The 18,354-nt window shown below is 46.0% G+C and overlaps 1 protein-coding gene across 4 annotated transcripts in view; it reads right to left on the reverse strand.

The window, feature by feature from the left end:
• The window catches only part of Armh1 (armadillo like helical domain containing 1), a 39,987-nt gene that overhangs the window by 10,389 nt on the left and 11,244 nt on the right, over positions 1 to 18,354 (reverse strand). For all 4 annotated transcript variants that reach the window (XM_050131895.1, XM_050131897.1, XM_050131896.1 and 1 more), the window contains exons 2-7: positions 18,124 to 18,219; positions 15,080 to 15,307; positions 9,550 to 9,618; positions 7,310 to 7,476; positions 2,432 to 2,628; positions 907 to 991 (exon numbers count right to left, since the gene is read on the reverse strand). In XM_050131895.1, the coding sequence (XP_049987852.1) occupies positions 907 to 991; positions 2,432 to 2,628; positions 7,310 to 7,476; positions 9,550 to 9,618; positions 15,080 to 15,285 (724 nt within the window). In that variant the 5' untranslated portion in view covers positions 15,286 to 15,307; positions 18,124 to 18,219. The remainder of the gene's footprint in view (positions 1 to 906; positions 992 to 2,431; positions 2,629 to 7,309; positions 7,477 to 9,549; positions 9,619 to 15,079; positions 15,308 to 18,123; positions 18,220 to 18,354) is intronic.

Raw genomic sequence — 18,354 nt, forward strand, 5'->3', positions numbered from 1 at the left:
CCGAGTTCATAACCCCAGTAGGGAGATAGAATTAGAGCTCAAGACAAGACATGGCCCCGTGCGGGGCTGCATGCCTGTAATCCCAGCATTTGGGGAAGCTGAGAGAGGAGGAGAGCGTGTTCAAGACCAGCCTAGTTTGCACAAGCATCTCAAAAGGAAAAAAGAAAACAAACAATATCAAGAAGCCATCACCAGCCACGCCCGCCATTTGCTCCCTCAACCACCGGACAGCCTGGTAGGCTGCAGGCTTTGTACTCCTAGACTCGGTTTGAGAAAAAGGGAACCAGCTACGGAAGTTCAACAAATGAATGACTCAATTAATGAAAACTGATGGATGCCATTAATTAGTCTGAATTAGTTAGTTCGTTTTGTTTTACAAAAAAGACGTCCCCTAGGGTGTTCTCTGTTTGTTTATTTTCTTATGAGACAGCCTCATTATGTAGCCCAGGCTAGCCTGGAATTTGAGATTCTCTCATCTCAGTCTGCAGACAGAGGTCTGTACTAATATGCTAGGTTTTCTTTTTCTTTCTCTCAGTGCTTGAAGTTCAACCCAGGCCTGTGAACACTGGACAAGCATCTATCACTGATAGGATTCATTCATTCATTCATTCATTCATTCCCAGTCCTGACTCTTAGAACAGGTGCAGGTGTTAAATTAACAGTAGACAGCTGGGTGTGTTGGTAGGCAGGGGCTTCAGGGCAGATGGCAAGAGACAGCTCTGAACCTAGCCTGTTCTAACGACTGCTCAAACGAATGAAATACAACTACCATTTTCTGAGGGTCTTGCTGGTTGATATTAAACCAGCCGTTCCCCTCTCCCAGTGCTATTTTGGACACTCAGCAACAGTCTCTTTATGATCAGAGGGAGAATCTCACTGCCTTTGGTGACCCAGGGGTCTCCCTACCTTCGTACTGGACCTCCAGATGCATTGTGCCCAGGACCTTCAACACACAGTCCACAATGCTGGGGTGCGTCGCTCCAATGATTGCCTGACAAGACAGACCAGAAGGAAGAGCGGTGACTCTTTAGGCTCAGAAGAAGTGAAATGAGGACCCCAGAACTGGGCTGTGGGGTGAATTGACACTGTAGTCTTTAGCTCAAGTTGCATTAAGCCAAGTCTCCTGGTTGCCCACTAAGACATGCAGGACCAAGGGCCGAGACTTCGGGGAGGGGAGGGGAGGGGAGGACACGGGAGGGACAAAAGTTTCTCCCTGAGAAACTGATCCTGAAATCTTTTCTGGAATCTCAGCTTTTAGTTTTACCTCTTCAGACTTTACCTGTGCCACACGCACCAGCTACTGAAAGACAAAGAGCCGGGTAAGCAAGGTCTACCTAAATTCTGGTGTAGGAGGCACTGGGGTGAACGCCAGGGTTCTCAGGTCTGAGACGCAGCCCCCCCCCCCCCCCCCCCCCCCCCCCCCCCCCCCCCCCAGCTCAGCCCAGCTCAGCTCAGCTGAGCTCAGCGCCAGGAAGCATCCCGTCTTCTCCCGACTACTTGGTGCATCTTCCCAGGGAATTTTATTTACTTCATTTCCACTTGCTATTTAACTGCTTGTGAAATCCAAACTGCTGTCTTCATCCTGGGCCTTTCTCCAGAGCTTCAGCCTTTAATTTTCCATGGCCCAGTGGCCTCTCCAGCAGTTCTGGGCAGTGCTTCTCTCTCTCTCTCTCTCTCTTTTTTTTTTTTTTTTTTTTTTTGAGACAGGGTCTCTCTGTGTCCTGGCTGTCCTGGAACTTACTCTGTGGACCAGGTTCACCTAGAACTCAGATATCTGCCTGCCTTTGCCTCCCGAGTGTGGGGATTAAAAGTGTGTGCAGCCACTGCCCAGCTTGATATTTGTTCTTAGTTCTACTCCTTCTGTCTCAGAAATGTCTACCCACCTTGGTCACCTCTGCACCCACTCCCACTGCCTCTATTTAGGCCCTTTTGTTGTCTGCTACCCGCTACCCTCCAGCCTGTCTTCTGGAGCACTTGTGAAAGTTTTGACCATCCATGTCAAAACCACATCCCCCTCCTTCGTAGGCATGACGCCACTGTCCTCCAAACCTGACTTCGCTCACAATCTAGGGCAGAAGCCAAGGGGCGGGGGGGAGGAGGGGACCTTCTACAGTGAGTGAGATCTGGTCTCTTCCCTTACACACTCCCTGTCAAATGGATGCCTTTGATCTTTTCTTCAGTTCCTTAGTCATCCTTGTTGCTTGCCTCAACCGCTTTGAAGTCTGTCAATATCTTTCTGATCCTTAAATAAACAGGACAAATCACTCTGCTGGGAGGCGTGAACTCCCTGCCCTGCCTTGGCCTTCGGGAAGTGGTGCTGACTGTCTAGCAGACGCGTGGTGGGACGCTGAGCTCTGCCTCTCAAGCCTGTGGGAAGTGCTGCTGGACTAGACCATGTGACTCAGAACTCCAGAGCATAGCTGTGGCTCACCTGGGCAATCCTGAGAGTCTGCATGGCCAGCTGCTGGGCTTTTGGGGACCCACAGGGCAGCAGAGCTATGAGACCTTTATATACTTGATTCTGGTACTTGGGGTTACCATGGACCAGAGCATCCAGCAGAATCTGCACTTCCTCCTGGGTCTCTTCTGATTTAGACTTTGCCAGAAATTCTGCTATGGCTCTCACACCTGGGCAAAGAAGGGAAAATGCGAAATCGGACAGGATTGAGGAAAGCACTTCCCACTCAAGGTTGCACAATGGGGATTGCTTTAAGAGCTGTTCAATCAAGCTTGCTTAATGGAGCCGAAGGCTGAGTTTTCATGTTGCGTTACTGTCGTGTTTCCTTCCAGCTGTGTGACCAGGGTAGTTTTGTGCAGCATAGGCCAGTGTGTGTGTGTGTGTGTGTGTGTGTGTGTGTGTGTGTAGCCTAAAGGGAATTCACGAGGCCATGAGTTTGCTCTTCAGTGAAAGAACGTCAGAAACTGTTTCATCTGCACATTTTGTAGAGTCATTTTAAACTTCAAAACACAGTTTTGTGTTCTGTGCTGGGCATACAATTCTTTCCCACCAGACTGGAATTCTTTTCTTTTTAAGACAATCTCACTATGTAGCTCTGGCTGTCCTGGAGCTCACCAGGTAGACCAGGTTGGCCTCAAACTCACAGAGATTAGCTTGCTTCTGCCTCCTAAGTGTTGGGGTTAAAGGTGTGTACCACCACACACCCAGTTGGTCGCACCCTTTTTAAGGACAGGGCCTTTATTGGTGTTCCAACCTGGGACCCAAATTTCCACACAGGGTCTGAGAAAGCTGAAAAAACAAAAACAACAAAACAAACAAACAAACAAAAAAAAAAACAAACAGGATACAGCTCCTTTCAGAGGCTCTGCCATACAGCGAGTATTCCAGCAGCTGCACAATAAGGAGAAACAGCAAGCTACGTACGTAAGAAACACCTGCCACAGTGTGGGCACCAGCTTCCCAGAGCTGGGGCGCTTAAATGTGGCTCCTGGTTAAAAGTTTAGCCAAACCGAGGAGGGGGCGGAGCCAGCCGCCAGAGCCACAGCAGAGGGCCTAGCTTTTGCTTAATAGATTAAAGGTTGGCTCCTGTGGTCAGAAAAGGCTAGAGACATGCAACAAAGACAGGTCCGACCAAAAAAAAAAAAAAAAAAAAAAAAAAAGGACAAAAAACCCACAGACCCAAACCTTTAAGCAGGTTACAATGTGTTTAAAAATGTGCATAGGCTTAAGAAAGAAAAACAAAAATGGGTATAAAGCAGGGCAGTGGTGGGGCGCACATTGCCAGCCTGGTCTGCAAGAGCTAGTTCCAGGACAGGCTCCAAAGCTACAGAAAAATCCTGTCTCAGAAAACAAAACAAAACAAAACAAAACAAAAGATAGACAGTCATAGGAAAAATAAATAGTTTAAAAGTCTTTAAAGAGAGTAAAATAACATAAAGGGGAAAAGGCCCCATAAAAATGGGAAATCCACAGGGAGTCTGGATCCTCTATGGTGTTTTGTTGACTGAATTGTTTTGGATGCTGATGAGTGGCAGCTGCTGAGAGACATGGGATTTTTAACAGGGACTCCTGAATTAGACCAACCTAGATACTTTAGGGGTGTCTTAACATTAAAATGGAATTGAGAAAATAAACCACACTGCGGAAGAGGTTATGCTCGTCTTTTCACAGGAAACGAAAGGCTGTGGATTCCTTCAAGGTGAATAGAGACCAGGTTTGATGGGGGAGACCTCCTAAAAACATTGGCTACAAACATGAAGTGATAAACCAAGAAAAACTACAAGACAGGTTATGTTTATACCGATCCCTCTGCATGAAAATGTTCTGAGACTGGACAACAATGTTACAACTAGTTCCTCCAGGACTTGACCAATATCTCTATTTTCTCAGGGTCCCCTGGAGATGCTTTCACCCCCAGACAACAGGAAGCAGTCTAGAGAACACAATGCTCACATTCCCAAGAGGTAGGGTGGGTAGTTTTTGGTCATTTGGTAGGTTATGGATATTTGTCATTGTTTAGGGGGATATAGGAATATAGGATAAAAAGACAACTATTAACCTCAAATATTTTACATTGGTATGGATTTTGGAATATTGAAATTTAAAATTATTTCTGTTATATGGTATGTACACTGCTACTCTTGTTTGGGGTATTCTGTTTATGCGGCTCATTTAAAAATGGAATGCATAATTAAAATGCATGTTAGTAATTTGTCTATAATAATCAAACTTGTAGTCATATTATATATGTTTTCAAGGTTAAACATATGTATTTTAATAGGTGATCTTCAAACACTTTAGGGACCTACAGACTATGGCATTTAAAATGTTTTTTTGTTTGTTTGTTTGTTTGTTTTGGAGACAAGGTTTCTCTGTATAATAGTTCTGGCTGTCCTGGAACTTGCTCTGTAGACTAGGATCATATCATCTCTAACTGATGGAGATCTGCCTGCCTCTGCCTCCTGAGTGCTGGGATTAAAGGCATGTGCCACCACTGCCTGGCTAGTAAAATTTATTAACATGGGGCTTTTCATGACAGTGAGACATGTCTGCTCCTGGCAGCACCAATCTACTTCATAGAAGGATGAGGGACATCAATAAATCTCCATATGTAGTTTGCTTTTATTGTGGCAAAGTTAGCCATTTTGGCAAGAAACTGTCCTTGCCTTGACTGTTTACAGTATACTATACCAAACTGGACATGCAGGACACAGAGAAAAGTGACTGCCACACTTTGCAAAGACAAAGTAGGTAGGGCAGTCCTTCAAAATTCTTGGTTCATAGGAAAGTCTGCCAGATATTCTAGGCCTGTAGGTTGAAGATGGATGACCCAATGTTCCAGAGAAACGTGGGTGACTATCCAGGCAACTAGATATATAGTTCTGAAAGTGGCTTGCACTGCACTTCCTACTTACTCAGGTAACAATATATCCTCCTGGGGTCTTTGATGGAGTTAAAGACTAGATAGCTATAGTTACAGTTTTCCTTAGTTATGATAGAACGTAAATTAAGTACAAAACTTTGGACTTATCAAAACACGATAGAAAATAGAGTAATTTCACCAAATTTGCCAAATGCAAAAGAAGTAGAGATTGTAAATGTAATTCATTTTTTCTTTTCTTTTCTTTTTCTTTTTCTTTTTTCTTTTTTTTGAGACATGGTTTCTCTGTGTAGCTTTGGAGCCTCTCCTGGAACTCACTATGTAGACCAGGCTGGCCTCAAACTCACAGAGATCCACCTGTCTCTGCCTCCTGAGTGCTGGGATTAAAGGTGTGCGTCACCACCACCAAGCACGTAAATGTAATTCTTTCTTTTTTCTTTTTTTGGTTCCTGTCCTGGAACTAGCTCTTGTAGACCAGGCTGGCCTCGAACTCACGGAGATCCGCCTGCCTCTGCCTCCCGAGTGCTGGGATTAAAGGCGTGCGTCACCACCACCCAGCACGTAATTGTAATTCTTATTTGATAACTATTCTTAGTGTATAAAGTTTTACTATGTTAAAGTTAAAAACCTTTCTTTTTATTTAGACAAAAGGGAGAAATGTGGAATATTTCTTTAACTAGGCAAAGATTGTTACATTTGTTTATGGTGAAGAATTTTTTTAACTATGAAAAGATGCGTTGCATTTGTTTCACCTTGCCTGCCTAAGACACCTGATTGGTCTATTAAAAAGCTGAATGGCCAATAGCTAGGCAAGGAAGGGATAGACAGGGCTGGCAGGTAGAGAGAATAAGTGGGAGGAGGAATCTAGGCTTGGGAGAGAACGAGGGAGAAAGAGATGGAGATGCCCGGGGCCAGCCAGGAGGAAGCAGGGAAAGTAGGACACACAGAAGGAAAGAAAGGTAAAAAACCCCAAGGCAAAGTGTAGACGAAGAGAAACAGGCTAAGTTAAAAAAAATCTAGCCAGAAACAAACCTAAACTAAGGCCGAATATTCATAACTAATAATAAGTCTCTGTGTCATGATTTGGGGGCTGGCAGTCTGAGAAAACCTACTACACTATTATTATTATTATAAATTATTATTATTATCATGATGACGATGATGACAGAGTCTTGTGTTGCTCAGGTTGTCCTCAAACTTACTGTATAGCTGAGGATGAACTTGAACTTCTGCTTCTTCTGCCTTCACCTCCCAACTGCTGGGGTTGCAGGCGTGCACCAGCACATTTAACTTTAGGGGCCACGTTTTTTATCCTTCTCTCCTAACATCTTTATATATACCCAGCACAGTAGGCATTCATTAATTTAAATGATTATTCTTTTTAAAGTTTAGCTTATGAGTGTTTTGCCTGCATGAATATCTGTGTACCACTTGGGAGTCTGGTGCCTGCAGAAGCCAAAAGAGAGTGCCGGATCTCCTGGAAGTTACAGACATTTGTGAGCCATTGTGTGGGTGCTGGGAATAGAACCTGCCCCCCCCCCCAAAAAAGAGCACCAACTGCTGTTAACCCACCGCTATAGCCCAAGCGATATTTATTTATTTACTTTTGGTTTTTTGAGACAGGGTCTCTCTAGGTATCTCTGACTGTCCTGGAACTCCTTTGTAGACCAGCCTGGCCTTGAACTCACAATGAACACCCTGCCTCTGTCTTTCCAGTGCTGGAATTAACAGTGTGCACCACTGTCTCAGGGTTTGAGCAAATAATGAATCAGGGAAGCCATAAATCTGGTCTTTTGGTTGTGACATGAACAGAAAAGCTCACTGAGGGAACACTAAATGTTTCCTGTGTGCCTACTTGTCCTTTGACAGCTTTTGCTTTCGGCAAGGTGGGTGCTGTCCACTCCAACCAAGTTCTGGAAGATGTGGTGTCCACAGGCTGGCACACCCAGGCTCGCACACCCAGGACCTACCGTAGCTTTCACAGATGAGTTCCTTGTACTTCCTGCCGGTATTCGCAATAATCTGAAGTAGTTTGATGGATTCCTTTTTGTCCTCTTCCTTGATTTTCTCTAGGCCAAGTATTTCCAAGAGTGTTAGGACTCCTCCAATCTCAAGAAATTCTATTAGGTACCGATTGCTGTCCAGAGAGGAGACCATAAAAACAAGATGTTTGAGGGGCTCTGTAGTTGACATTTTCTTTGGGCTGCAAACCAGCTTCCCAAATAAAGACACGGAGACTTGCTGTGAATTATGAGTGCTCAACCTTAGCTTAGTCTTGTCCCAGTAGCTCTTTTAACTTAATTAAACCTGTCTCTATTCATCTACATTTTGCCTCAGGCTTTTTATTATTCTTTCATTCTGTATGTCCTGCTTTCCTGTTTCCTCTGTTGTCTGACTGATTGGCCCCTGGTGTCTCCCTGGCGTCTCTTTTCTTTCCAGAGCCTAAACTTCCCCTACTACTTACTTTCCCTGTCCGAAAGTCCTCTTATATCTCCTCCCTCCCTATTGGCTGTTCAGCTTTTTATTAGACCAATAAGGTGCCTTAGGCAGGCAAGGTAAAACAGCAACACATCTTTACATAATTAAGCAGATGCAACACATCTTTACATAGTTAAACAAATATTCCACAACATAAACAAATGCAACACATCTTTGCATAGTTAAACAAATATTCTGCAACAGGGCTCCTTAACACTGAACTGAAGGCACCCAAGGAAAAGGTACTGTCTTCACAAACTTGCCTCCAACCCAGGAGATGTCCACAGAGACATAATTGTTTGGACTTTTACAAACTATATAATATATAAAAGCATATTATAATATATAAGTATTAGAATATATGTACATATATATGTGTGTATGTATGCATATATAGGAAGTCACTTTGTAGGCCAGGCTGCCCTCAAACTCAGAGATCTAACTCCCTCCACCTCCCAAATGCTGGGGTCAAAGGTGTGTGCTAAAACCACCCAGCTATATATTTGTTCAGATGACCTTACCATGCTATCTTGAACTTACTATTCTGCCTCAGTTGCTGGAGACACTGAGACTACAAGCACATACTACTGTGCCCAGCCAAGAAAATGCTGGAACTAAATCCAACAGGCATTCTTGGCTTTGTCTCTTTCTAGTCTCTGTGTCTGCCCTCCTGCTTTTTTTGGACAGGATCTCACTATAGACTAGGACTGCCATATAGATCAAGCTGGCCTTGAATCTTCAGAAACCCCTGCTTCCTGCCTACTGGGATTAAAGGTGTGAGCTCCCACAGCTGACCAGCTCCCTCTCCTCCCTTCTCCTTCCCCTCTCCCTTCCCTTTCTTATTCCCAGGCCTCTTCTTTCTATAATGGCACTTTAATTGTCCTCTGGTGAATCTTGCTTCCTCCACTCAAGGACCATGTGGATTTGGTGGGGCAAACACGTGACAGGGGTGCCATCCTTCTTACATCCTTCTGCAGAAGGCTGGTTAAGTGACCTGTGCTGGTTCGCCTAGACCTCGTGGGAATAGATACACTCCCTTGAAGGTGTAAATGAGCTACAGGGATGGTTTCTGGAGGGTCTGAGGACCCCAGTACACAGAAGTCTCTGAATCCAGGGACTGAGTGAGAAAAGAAAGGGATAAAGAGATGAAACCCTGGAGAACTCAGTAAAACCCCTGGGCCTGATCAGAGCTGAAATATGTACATCCACCCTCTGGGCTTTTTTTTTTTTTTAAAGATTTATTTATTTATTATGTATACAGTATTGTCAGTATTCTGTCTGCATGTGTGCCTGCAGGCCAGAAGAGGGCACCAGATCTCCTTACGGATGGTTGTGAGCCACCATGTGGTTGCTGGGAATTGAACTCAGGACCTTTGGAAGAGCAGGCAGTGCTCTTAACCTCTGAGGCATTTTCCCAGCCCCCCCCCCGCCCCCGAGCTTTTTCAGCTAAGTGAGCCAATAAACCCCCCATTCCCTAGTTTAGTATAAATGTGTTTTTTTAATTTTACTTTTAGAAAATATATAATACTCAACCAACAGGGTGCTGACTAGGGAAGGGCCAATGGGAAACAAGATGGAGGAGCAACTAGAGAAGAATCCCAGTCATCTCTGAGCTCATCCCAAGAACTTTGATACACCTGCTGGTACCTAGAACCTATGGCCCCAAGTGGACTGAATACACCATGAGCCTGATTTGTGGCTGAGACCAGAGTCTCTTTGGAGTGGGACGTACTTGCTCACGGCAGACAAGAAGATGCCAATGGACCTCAGGAGCTTCTCTAGATCCAAGCCAGTCATATAGCTGCAGCAGCGTTAAGGAATGCGCCCAGGCGGCTTTCCACTTGGCCTGATTCCCTAGTACTACTGGGCCCAGGGCCCAGGATGAGCAAACGGCTGACATGTGCCTTTGACCCTGAGGGGAACCCCTGGCTGAAGGGCAGAGCTAGCACATTGTGTGTTGGAATGTTGGGGTGTGACCTCCTTCCCTGCTCTCTAAGAAGTCCCTCTAGGACAATCAAGCCATCTGGGCTCTGCAATCTCCCTGGGGAGCAAAGAGGTTCCCATAAATCCACGTGTGTGGAGAAAACTGACGGTCAGCTTCTCAAACCTCTTAGGGCCACAGCTTGGGTCTCGGCACAGCTTACGATTTTAGGCCTCATTTTTAGATGTCTCTACCAGGAATTAGCTTCAGCTGGGCATAGTGGCGCATGCCTTTAACCCCAGCACTTGGAAGGCAGAGGCAGGTGGATCTCTGGGAGTTTGAGGCCAGCCTGGTCTACAAAGTGAGTTCCAGGACAGCTAGGGCTACACAGAGAAAACCTGTCTCAAAAAACAAAACAAAAACCAAACAAACAACAACAAAGAATTAGCTTTATTGTTAATTCTCCATTCTGTAACTTGCTCAAAGTTTTACACTGGAGGTCACTATCCTTATGAAGAATTGCACGGCTTCCTAATAAGAATAACAGGAAATGGAGGAAAAATTAAACTCTGATTTAAAACAACCTCAGCATTTAATGTTATTTTTTAATGTGAGCCTTTGCAAAAAGCCTCGCCGTAATAAAGCATCCGAAGCACGCTTCGGCTCAAATGCAAGGTATGAAATCAAACGCAGCAGAAAGGGAGCCAGTCAACAATTACTAGGCTCATAACACATCACAGGCTCTTAGAACACTTAAGAAATTAGCTGGAATTATTGCAGTTCATGAGGATGACTGAGAGCCTCTAGGACTGGTACAGGCTAATGTAATGGGCTGGAGGTAATGGTGCTTTGTTGGGGGGGGGTGAGGCAAATTATCTCTGCTGCACCCCAGTTCCCAGGATGCCAATAGAAGGAGAGACAGATTGGCTCATTAGGAAAGGCTTTTTACTGCAAACACAGTGTTTGCTCCGAAGCCAGGCTCCCCTGCCTGTTGCTCTCATAGCTTGGGCCAGGCATCTCTTTATTGCTGCCTTGTCCCTCTCTTCATCCCGATCCCCTTCCCGTTCCTGCCTCTTTGTCTGAAGTTACTAGCTATGCTGACCAGCATCTGGCATCTTCTTTTCCCTGTGTTCAGGCTAGTCTTGATTTCAGTCAGTTACTATACATGCTTGTCTTCTCTCCCTCCTCCTTTCCTCCTCTTTCCTCCCTCCCTCTCTTTTTCCTCCCTTTCTCCTTCCCTCCCTCTCTCCTTCTTTTTGAAAGGGTCTTGTTATGTAGCCCAGGCTGGTCTGGAACTCAAAATGGTCCCCCTTCAGCATCCCGAATGCTGGCAGCTAACAGTGTCACTGTCATTGTATAAATCACGGGTTATGGGAGTTTAAGACCGACAAAAGGTTTGGGCTTCTGTGGTCAGTTTTGCAAAGGATGGCGATGTCATACCGGTTTGTTTCCCTTCCAGGTGGATAACTGGAGGAGTTGGTGGGAGGAACCTCTAACTGACTATACCGTCACTTTTACTGGGCTACTCCTAACGGCAGACTCACCAAAAAGGTAAGCTGTGGATGAGTCTTGGTGTAGAAATGGGGTCTATTGGCAGTCATCCTGTCAACAGTGGCTTGGTGTCCTCATGTCCATCATGTCCAACAGTGGCAGACGCATGACATGTGGAGAAGGCACGAGGCCCAGTGTGTTAAACGCACTGACTACAAAGGAGAAGAGGCGAGCAGAGGGCACGCCCCTTAGAAGCATGACACCCTGCAGCAGAGGCAGAGAAGCCCATGGTGACAGGAGGAGGACAAGAAGAGGGCTTCAGAAGGGGCAGTGGACAGGGTTAGCTGTGCACTCCTCAAACCCCACCCAGCACTTGGGAGGCCGAGAGAGGAGAATCACATGTTTGAGGGCAGCAGCCACACAGCAAGCTCCCGTCTGGGAAAGGGGAAAGGAGGAACCGTGTGGCTGTTGCAGAGGGGTTGAAACTGGGCAAGGTGAGGGATACACTTGCTTTAGGTCAGAAGCTTAAAAGGGCACAAAAACCAATTCCAAAATCAAATCCGCCATGTTTCTTCTTTTCTCCTGTTTCTTCTTTCAGACAGGCAGGGTCTCATGTAGCCTAGATTGAACTGCTGAGCTTGCTATATGGCAGAAGATGACCCTGAATTCCTGATCCTCCTCCTCCGTTTTCCAAGTTCCAGGGTTACAGACATTTGTCCACCGGCCTCACTTGCTTTGCTCTCTTCCCTTCCCTTTGACTTCATCAAATCCTACTTCAATGTAACACTCAAAACACTGACATCAAGGTCAAGTGTGGGTGGGCACTGGCATACATAATCCCAGCACTTGGTGATGGGGGCAAGGAGAGTTCCACAAGTTCCAGGTCAGTCTGGGCTACATAACGAGATCCAGGCCAGACAGAGTAATACAGGGAGATCTTGTCTCAAAACAAATCAAACCCAAGTCAAAAAAAGTTAGTAGAAAGCTCCTGATAAAGTATCAAAGTTTCAAATGAAGCCAGTGTCAGGGCAGGTACCTCCCTCACCTCTCCCTGTGGTCCCAGGAAATGCTGAGACAAACAAGGAAAACAGTCTAGGCTTGACAACAAAGCAGCCGCAGACAACTGGTGAGGTTAATGTTTAGTTGTGGTGCAGAAGACAGAGCTCAGGGGCTGATGTTTCCCGTGCACGACAGCTCTACCACCAAACTCCTCTAAACTCCCGAAAAACCCGTGTTTGCTGAGCTGCTGCGTGAACACCTGGCCTGAGTCCTCAGGGTGCGGAGTCAGAAAAGAGGGCAGGCTGAGATGGCAAATACCTGGAATTGCAGCACTTGAAAGGAGTTAAAGGTTATTATTGTTGTGCTGGCTGGTTTTCACATCAACCTGACACTTTTTTGGACATCTGGGAAGAAGGAATCGTAACTGAGAAAATGCCTCCACTGGATTGGCCTGTAGGCAAACCTGTAGGGCATTGTCTTGGCTGCTGACTGATGGGGGAGGGCTCAGCTCACTGTGGGAGGTGCCACCGCTGAACTGGGGTTCCCAGATGGTGGAAGAAAGCAGGCTGAGCAAGCCATGGAGGGCCAGCCAGTAAGCAGTGCTATCCCATGGCCGCTGCTTCAGTTCCTGCCACCAGGAACCTTCCTGAGATCCTGCCCTGAATTCCCTAGATGACAGACTATCAGGTGCAAAGTGAACTAAACCCTTTCCTCCCCAGGTGTTTTATCACAGCAACAGAAACCCTAACACTTGGCCATACAGTGTGTCAAGGCCAGCTTGGGTTATGTGAGACCTTGTCACAATAAATAAATATATAAATAAATCAATCAAGGGACGTGGCAGGGTTAAACCCTCTTGTCTGCTAACTAAGCCTTCTGATAAGGTGCAAGGCTGACTGGCAATTTGCATTTAATTAAAAGGAAGAAGGAATTAAGATATAAGAAAGTAGGGCTCATAGAAGAGGAGAGGGTTCGTGAAAAGAAGAAAAATACCTAACAGAAAGGTCTGCGGTGGGCCGGGGTGGATCTCAGTGGTGGGGAGTTTGCTGAGCATGTGTAAGGTCCTGGGTTCAAGTCCCAGCTCGGGGAGAAGAGGTAGGCAGAGATCCACTGGGAGCACTCTCTCGGCATAGCTTCAGCTTGCACACCGTCAGCAACGGCAACCCGGTTGTTTCCCGTGGCTCTGCCTCCAGGACCCCAAACTGCACAGGCGCTGCAACTTGTCCCCAAACGATTTTTTTAATGTTTATTTATGTATTTTATATAAAATATATATTTACATATAAATATATACATATGAGCGTTTTGTCTGCATGTGCGCTCACACACCAGAAGAGGGCATCGGATCCCACTATAGAGGAGTGTGAGTCACTATGTGGTTACTGGAATTTGAACCCAGAACTTCTAGAAGAGCAGTCAGTGCTCTTGATTGAAGTGGAACCTCTTTTTATATTTTCTTCCTACTCACCTAGTTTCCTAAACCAGAAATGTAAGAGCTTGCCTGTGGCATGAGCAGAGCCAGTAGCTGGGCATCTCTAGGTTAAAAGCTCAGATTCAGGAAGGAAATTGGAGACTCTTCCAGCTGGCGTCATAATAATGGATTTGATTGTTCAGGGAGAAAGAGAATGGAATGAGCACAGACAAGGCAGGGGACAGAGGTTCAAGTAGCACCAGGAATTAAGGAAGGAAGGCCGAGGGTCAGCCAGAAGCAGAGAGAAAGCATAAGAGCCAACTCACAGACGGCAAGGGAATGGTTTTGAGAAGTGGGATGGGGTGACTGGCAGATGCCATCAGGAGGTCATGTGCGAGGAATGAGGATGTGGCCGCTGGTGGAGCTGGGCGAGCGGAAGTGAGACTGCAGTGGGAGACAGGGAGACACAGTGACCTTTTCAGCTGGCTTCAGCGTGAAGGGGAAGGGCTGGGTGAGCTCAGGGTTGAGGCTAGGATTTAATTTTCAATTTTAGAGTTAATGCCAGGCACGGTGATGCCCATTTGTGGTCCCTGCACACGGGTGGCAGAGGCAGAAGGGTCAGGACATATGCAGCAATACGATATTTGAGGCTGTCCTGGGCTACAGAAGACTCTGACCTCCCCCCAAAAGGGATGGGGTGGGGCTGGAAAAATGGCTCAGGTCTTAAGAGCACTGGCTGCTCTTCCAGAGGACCCAGGCTCCGTTCCCAGCACCCTCATGGTGGTTTACAATTATCTGTGACTCCACTTCCACATCATCTGATGCCTTCTTCTGGCCTTTGAGGGCACTAGGTACACATGTGGTACACAGACATACATGAGGCCAGGATACACACACACAAACACACACACACACACTAATAATAAAAGATGAGGAACAAATTGGTGATAAAGAAAATGAAAAAGATGTAAGACCAAAAACAAAGTCCCTAGGGGAGAGTCAAGTATAGAATAAACATAACTAGCTGCCCCAAGCCTCAGGAGGCAAACAGAGGTAAGAAGGTAAAAATAAGGGTGCACTTAGAGTCGGAAAGACAGAAAGTCAATAGAATTCTTGACTTTGGGTTTTTTTTTTTTTATCATTTTCAGTTATTTTTTTCTTTTTTTCTTTTTTTTTTTTTTCCCCCCACTGAGACAGGGTTTCTCTGTAGCTTTGGAGCCTGTCCTGGAACTCGCTCTGTAAACCAGGCTGGCCTTGAACTCACAGAGGTCTGCTTGTCTCTGCCTCCCAAGTGCTGGGATTAAAGGTGTGCGCCACCATCACCCGGCTATTCTTTTCAGTTCTAAAATACTGGACCCAAGAGAAAAACTTCCTCAACTATACATACTGTTTTCTCTCTTTGAGTGACTCCCCACTTCCCAACCGTTCAGCAAAGGATACGTGATTCTAAGCCAGGTGGTCAATCGTATGAGGAACAAGCTGGCTCCCTGGGAAAACTCCAGCTCCAGCTCAGGGCCAGTCTTCCCTTCGTTGGCTTCGATGAACTTAGTAAGAATCTGTGTTCTCAGGCCTTTGCCGGCATTGTCCCACTCTTGCAGAAAACTCAGGAGGCGGCTGATTGCTGCCTGCTCCTTTATAGAAGTCATGTTCCACCAGTCCCGACGCTGACTACAAGGTACAGAAAATGGGGCACCACAATGTTTAGAACCACGTGACCTTGTGGGCCGCACTTGACTACTGATCTGCTGCAGGGCCTTTGCGCTGATGGACTTATGCGCAGAAGCCACACTACGTGGCTGAGGGTGTGGCTCACTGCCACGCTTGCAGGAGCCTCTGAGAGCTAGCACTACACAAAACAAAAGGAGTGAATGGGTGGGTGATGGCTGGGGCTGTAGCTCACGGGCAGAGTACTTACTGAGCATGTGCAAGATCCTGGGTTTGCTCTCCAACACTAGGGAAAAAAAAACCATTCTTGGAATGGCTACCTGCTACGTGAGCAGGTGGGTTTTAGCCAAGCTGTAATGGGCTCAAAATATCGTGGTGGCCCCGCAGTGACACAAAGTTACAGTCCCGGTACTTCCAGACCCTGAGGCAGGGGGAGGAGGATTTCAAAGACAGCAGGGGCGGGAGCCGAGAGAGCGGTTGTTTCAACAACGACGTTGTGCAGCAGGCTGACCTAGAACTCAGAGATCTGCCTGTCTCTGTTTCCCGGTGGTCGGACGGTGCCACAGTGCTTGCTTTATTTTTTGAGACAAAGTCTTGCTACGTAGTCCAGACTGGCCTCGAACTCCTAACAAACCTCCTACCTCAACCTCCTGAGTGTTGGATTACAGGAGTTCAGTTAAACATATGTGTAAAATGTGGGTATGTGTGTATATGTGTATGTTGGTGCGAACATGTGTGTGAACATGCATACATTGGCGTGCACAGGTGTGTGAACATACATGTGTTGGTGTGCACACATGTGGACATGCATATATGTATGTTGGTGTGCACATGTGAGGACATACATGTGTATATGTATGTTAGTGCACACACATGTGTGAACATGCATGTGCGTATGTGTGTATGTTGATGTGCACATGTGTAAGGACTCTAGGAGCCAGCCATGAGAAAGAGATCACCCAAAGGAAGTTCTTTACTTTCAGCCATTATCACCTGCCAGTGTAGGACTCAGCCATGATAAGCTTAATAGAGGCCTGGTTCTCAGTAGTTTTCCCTGAAGCAACACCTGGTTGCAGGAAGAACCACAAACTGAGATTACCTGAGCATCACCCAAGAACAGACCATCCAAAGGAAATGCCTAAAGTTCCAACCACTGTAGATAGGATCACCTGCCAGCACACACTCACCAGGACACCCCTAGACAAATGTCAGCCAATCAGGGGTCCTGAACCCTAGAAATCCCTCACCCTCACCTTTACTACTATAAAACCCAACTCTAACTCAGCTCGGGGCTCTCCGATTATTCCAGTACACACGGATTATTATTAATATTCCAAATTGAACACACAGAGAGACAGAGTTTGCAAACTTGTATAAAAGCTCTTTGCTTTTACATATGGAACTCGGTCTCTGTGTTGATTTTTGGGGGATTTTGCGGATCTGGGCATAACATGGATGGACATGCATGTGTGTATGTTGGTATGTGTACATGTGTGAAAACACGCATGTGGAGGTTCGAGATTGGTGTTTGGTATCTTCCTCAACTGCGCTTTACCTTAGTATTACATTTTATTTTTATTTTTTGAGATAGATTTTCATTATTTAGGCTTGGCTGACTTGGAACTCACTCAGGAGACCAGGCTGGCCTCTAACTCACAGAGATCGGCCTGCCTCTGCCTCCTGAGTGCTGAGATAAATGGTGTGTGCTACCATGCCTGACCCTGACACCTTATTTTTTGATATAAGGTTTTTCATTGAACCTGGAACTCATCAGCTTGGCTAGACTGGCTGGCCATGGAGTTCCAGGAATATATCTGCCTTGGCAACCACCCAGTGACGGCTTTATAAATGGTTTACCATGCCTAGTATCTCCATGAAGGCCAGAAAGAGGAATCCAGGGTGGTAGGGAAGAAGGTGTTTGCTAAAAGTCCCAGTGTCTCTCAGAGTGTATTTCAAGCAGGTGGGAGACTGGGTCTTTTGAGACCCTGCCCCCTTTCTGTTGATTAGTTTAGCAAAGTTATAATTGTTGTTCTTTTTTTTTTTATTTTCAAGGCAGAATTCTCTGTAATAGCTTTGATTGTCCTGGAACTCTCTTTGTAGACCAGGCTGGCCTCAAACTCACAGAGATCCGCCTACCTCTGCGTCTCCTGAGTGTTGGGATTAAAGGCATGTGCCACCAATGCCTGGCTGGCAAAGTTCTTCTTAACCTTGTATGCAAGGCATTTATTCTAACTCTTTAAAACAACGCAAAGTAAAGTTAGTAGGAAGAACAACTTCTTATTCTGTAGCTGGATTAATGGGCTGTGGTCTGTAGGAGCCTGTGTCCTTGGGAGAGTGTTTGCAGTGGGGGGAGGGAAGGTTTAAAATAAACCCGTTTCCCCAAAAACAGTTGTGATTGAAAGTGTTATTATCCATAACAAACGTTAGAGCTGATGGGATGGAGGCATGCGTGGTGCTTTCGCCTGACAGACAAGTGAAAGTCATATTTCACATTATCATGGGGTTTCTGTGATTTACAGAATATTTGTGAAACATTACGTGCGGCGGCCATGATTGATATGGAGGGAACAGCTTGTGTGTAGGGGAGATGTGTATTTCATATAGACGGTTCAACATGAAATTTACAGTCCCATAAAGTGCTCCTACATCTTCGCCAGAGATCTAGTTAAAAGGACTTTACAGTCTGAAACATCCTAAAATTGATTCTAAATTAACGTTTCCTCACATGTATTTGAGATATTGATGGGGCCCTGCTATCAGGCTTTTATTAGGGAGCAATAATCTGAGGCAGGCTGAGACAGACGTACATACATACCAACCTCCACTACTCCCCAGAGGACACGGGGTCTGTGCTCCTGGGAAGGGCGCCCACGCAGCTTCAGGAAGACTCCACAGGGTCCAATCAGCGTTTAGAACTGGGGGGAACAAGAGTGGACCAACTTAAACACAAAAAAATGACCAAACCCTCATGGGGTGCCATCAATTATGGCAAAGTCTTATTGCAGTCGGAGGCATAAAGATACTGTCATAGGCTGTAGCCACCTTCAACA

This window comes from Alexandromys fortis, unplaced genomic scaffold (assembly GCF_014885135.2).
Source record: "Alexandromys fortis isolate MF-2015 unplaced genomic scaffold, M_Fortis_MF-2015_v1.1 scaffold_302, whole genome shotgun sequence".
Taxonomy (NCBI): domain Eukaryota; kingdom Metazoa; phylum Chordata; class Mammalia; order Rodentia; family Cricetidae; genus Alexandromys; species Alexandromys fortis.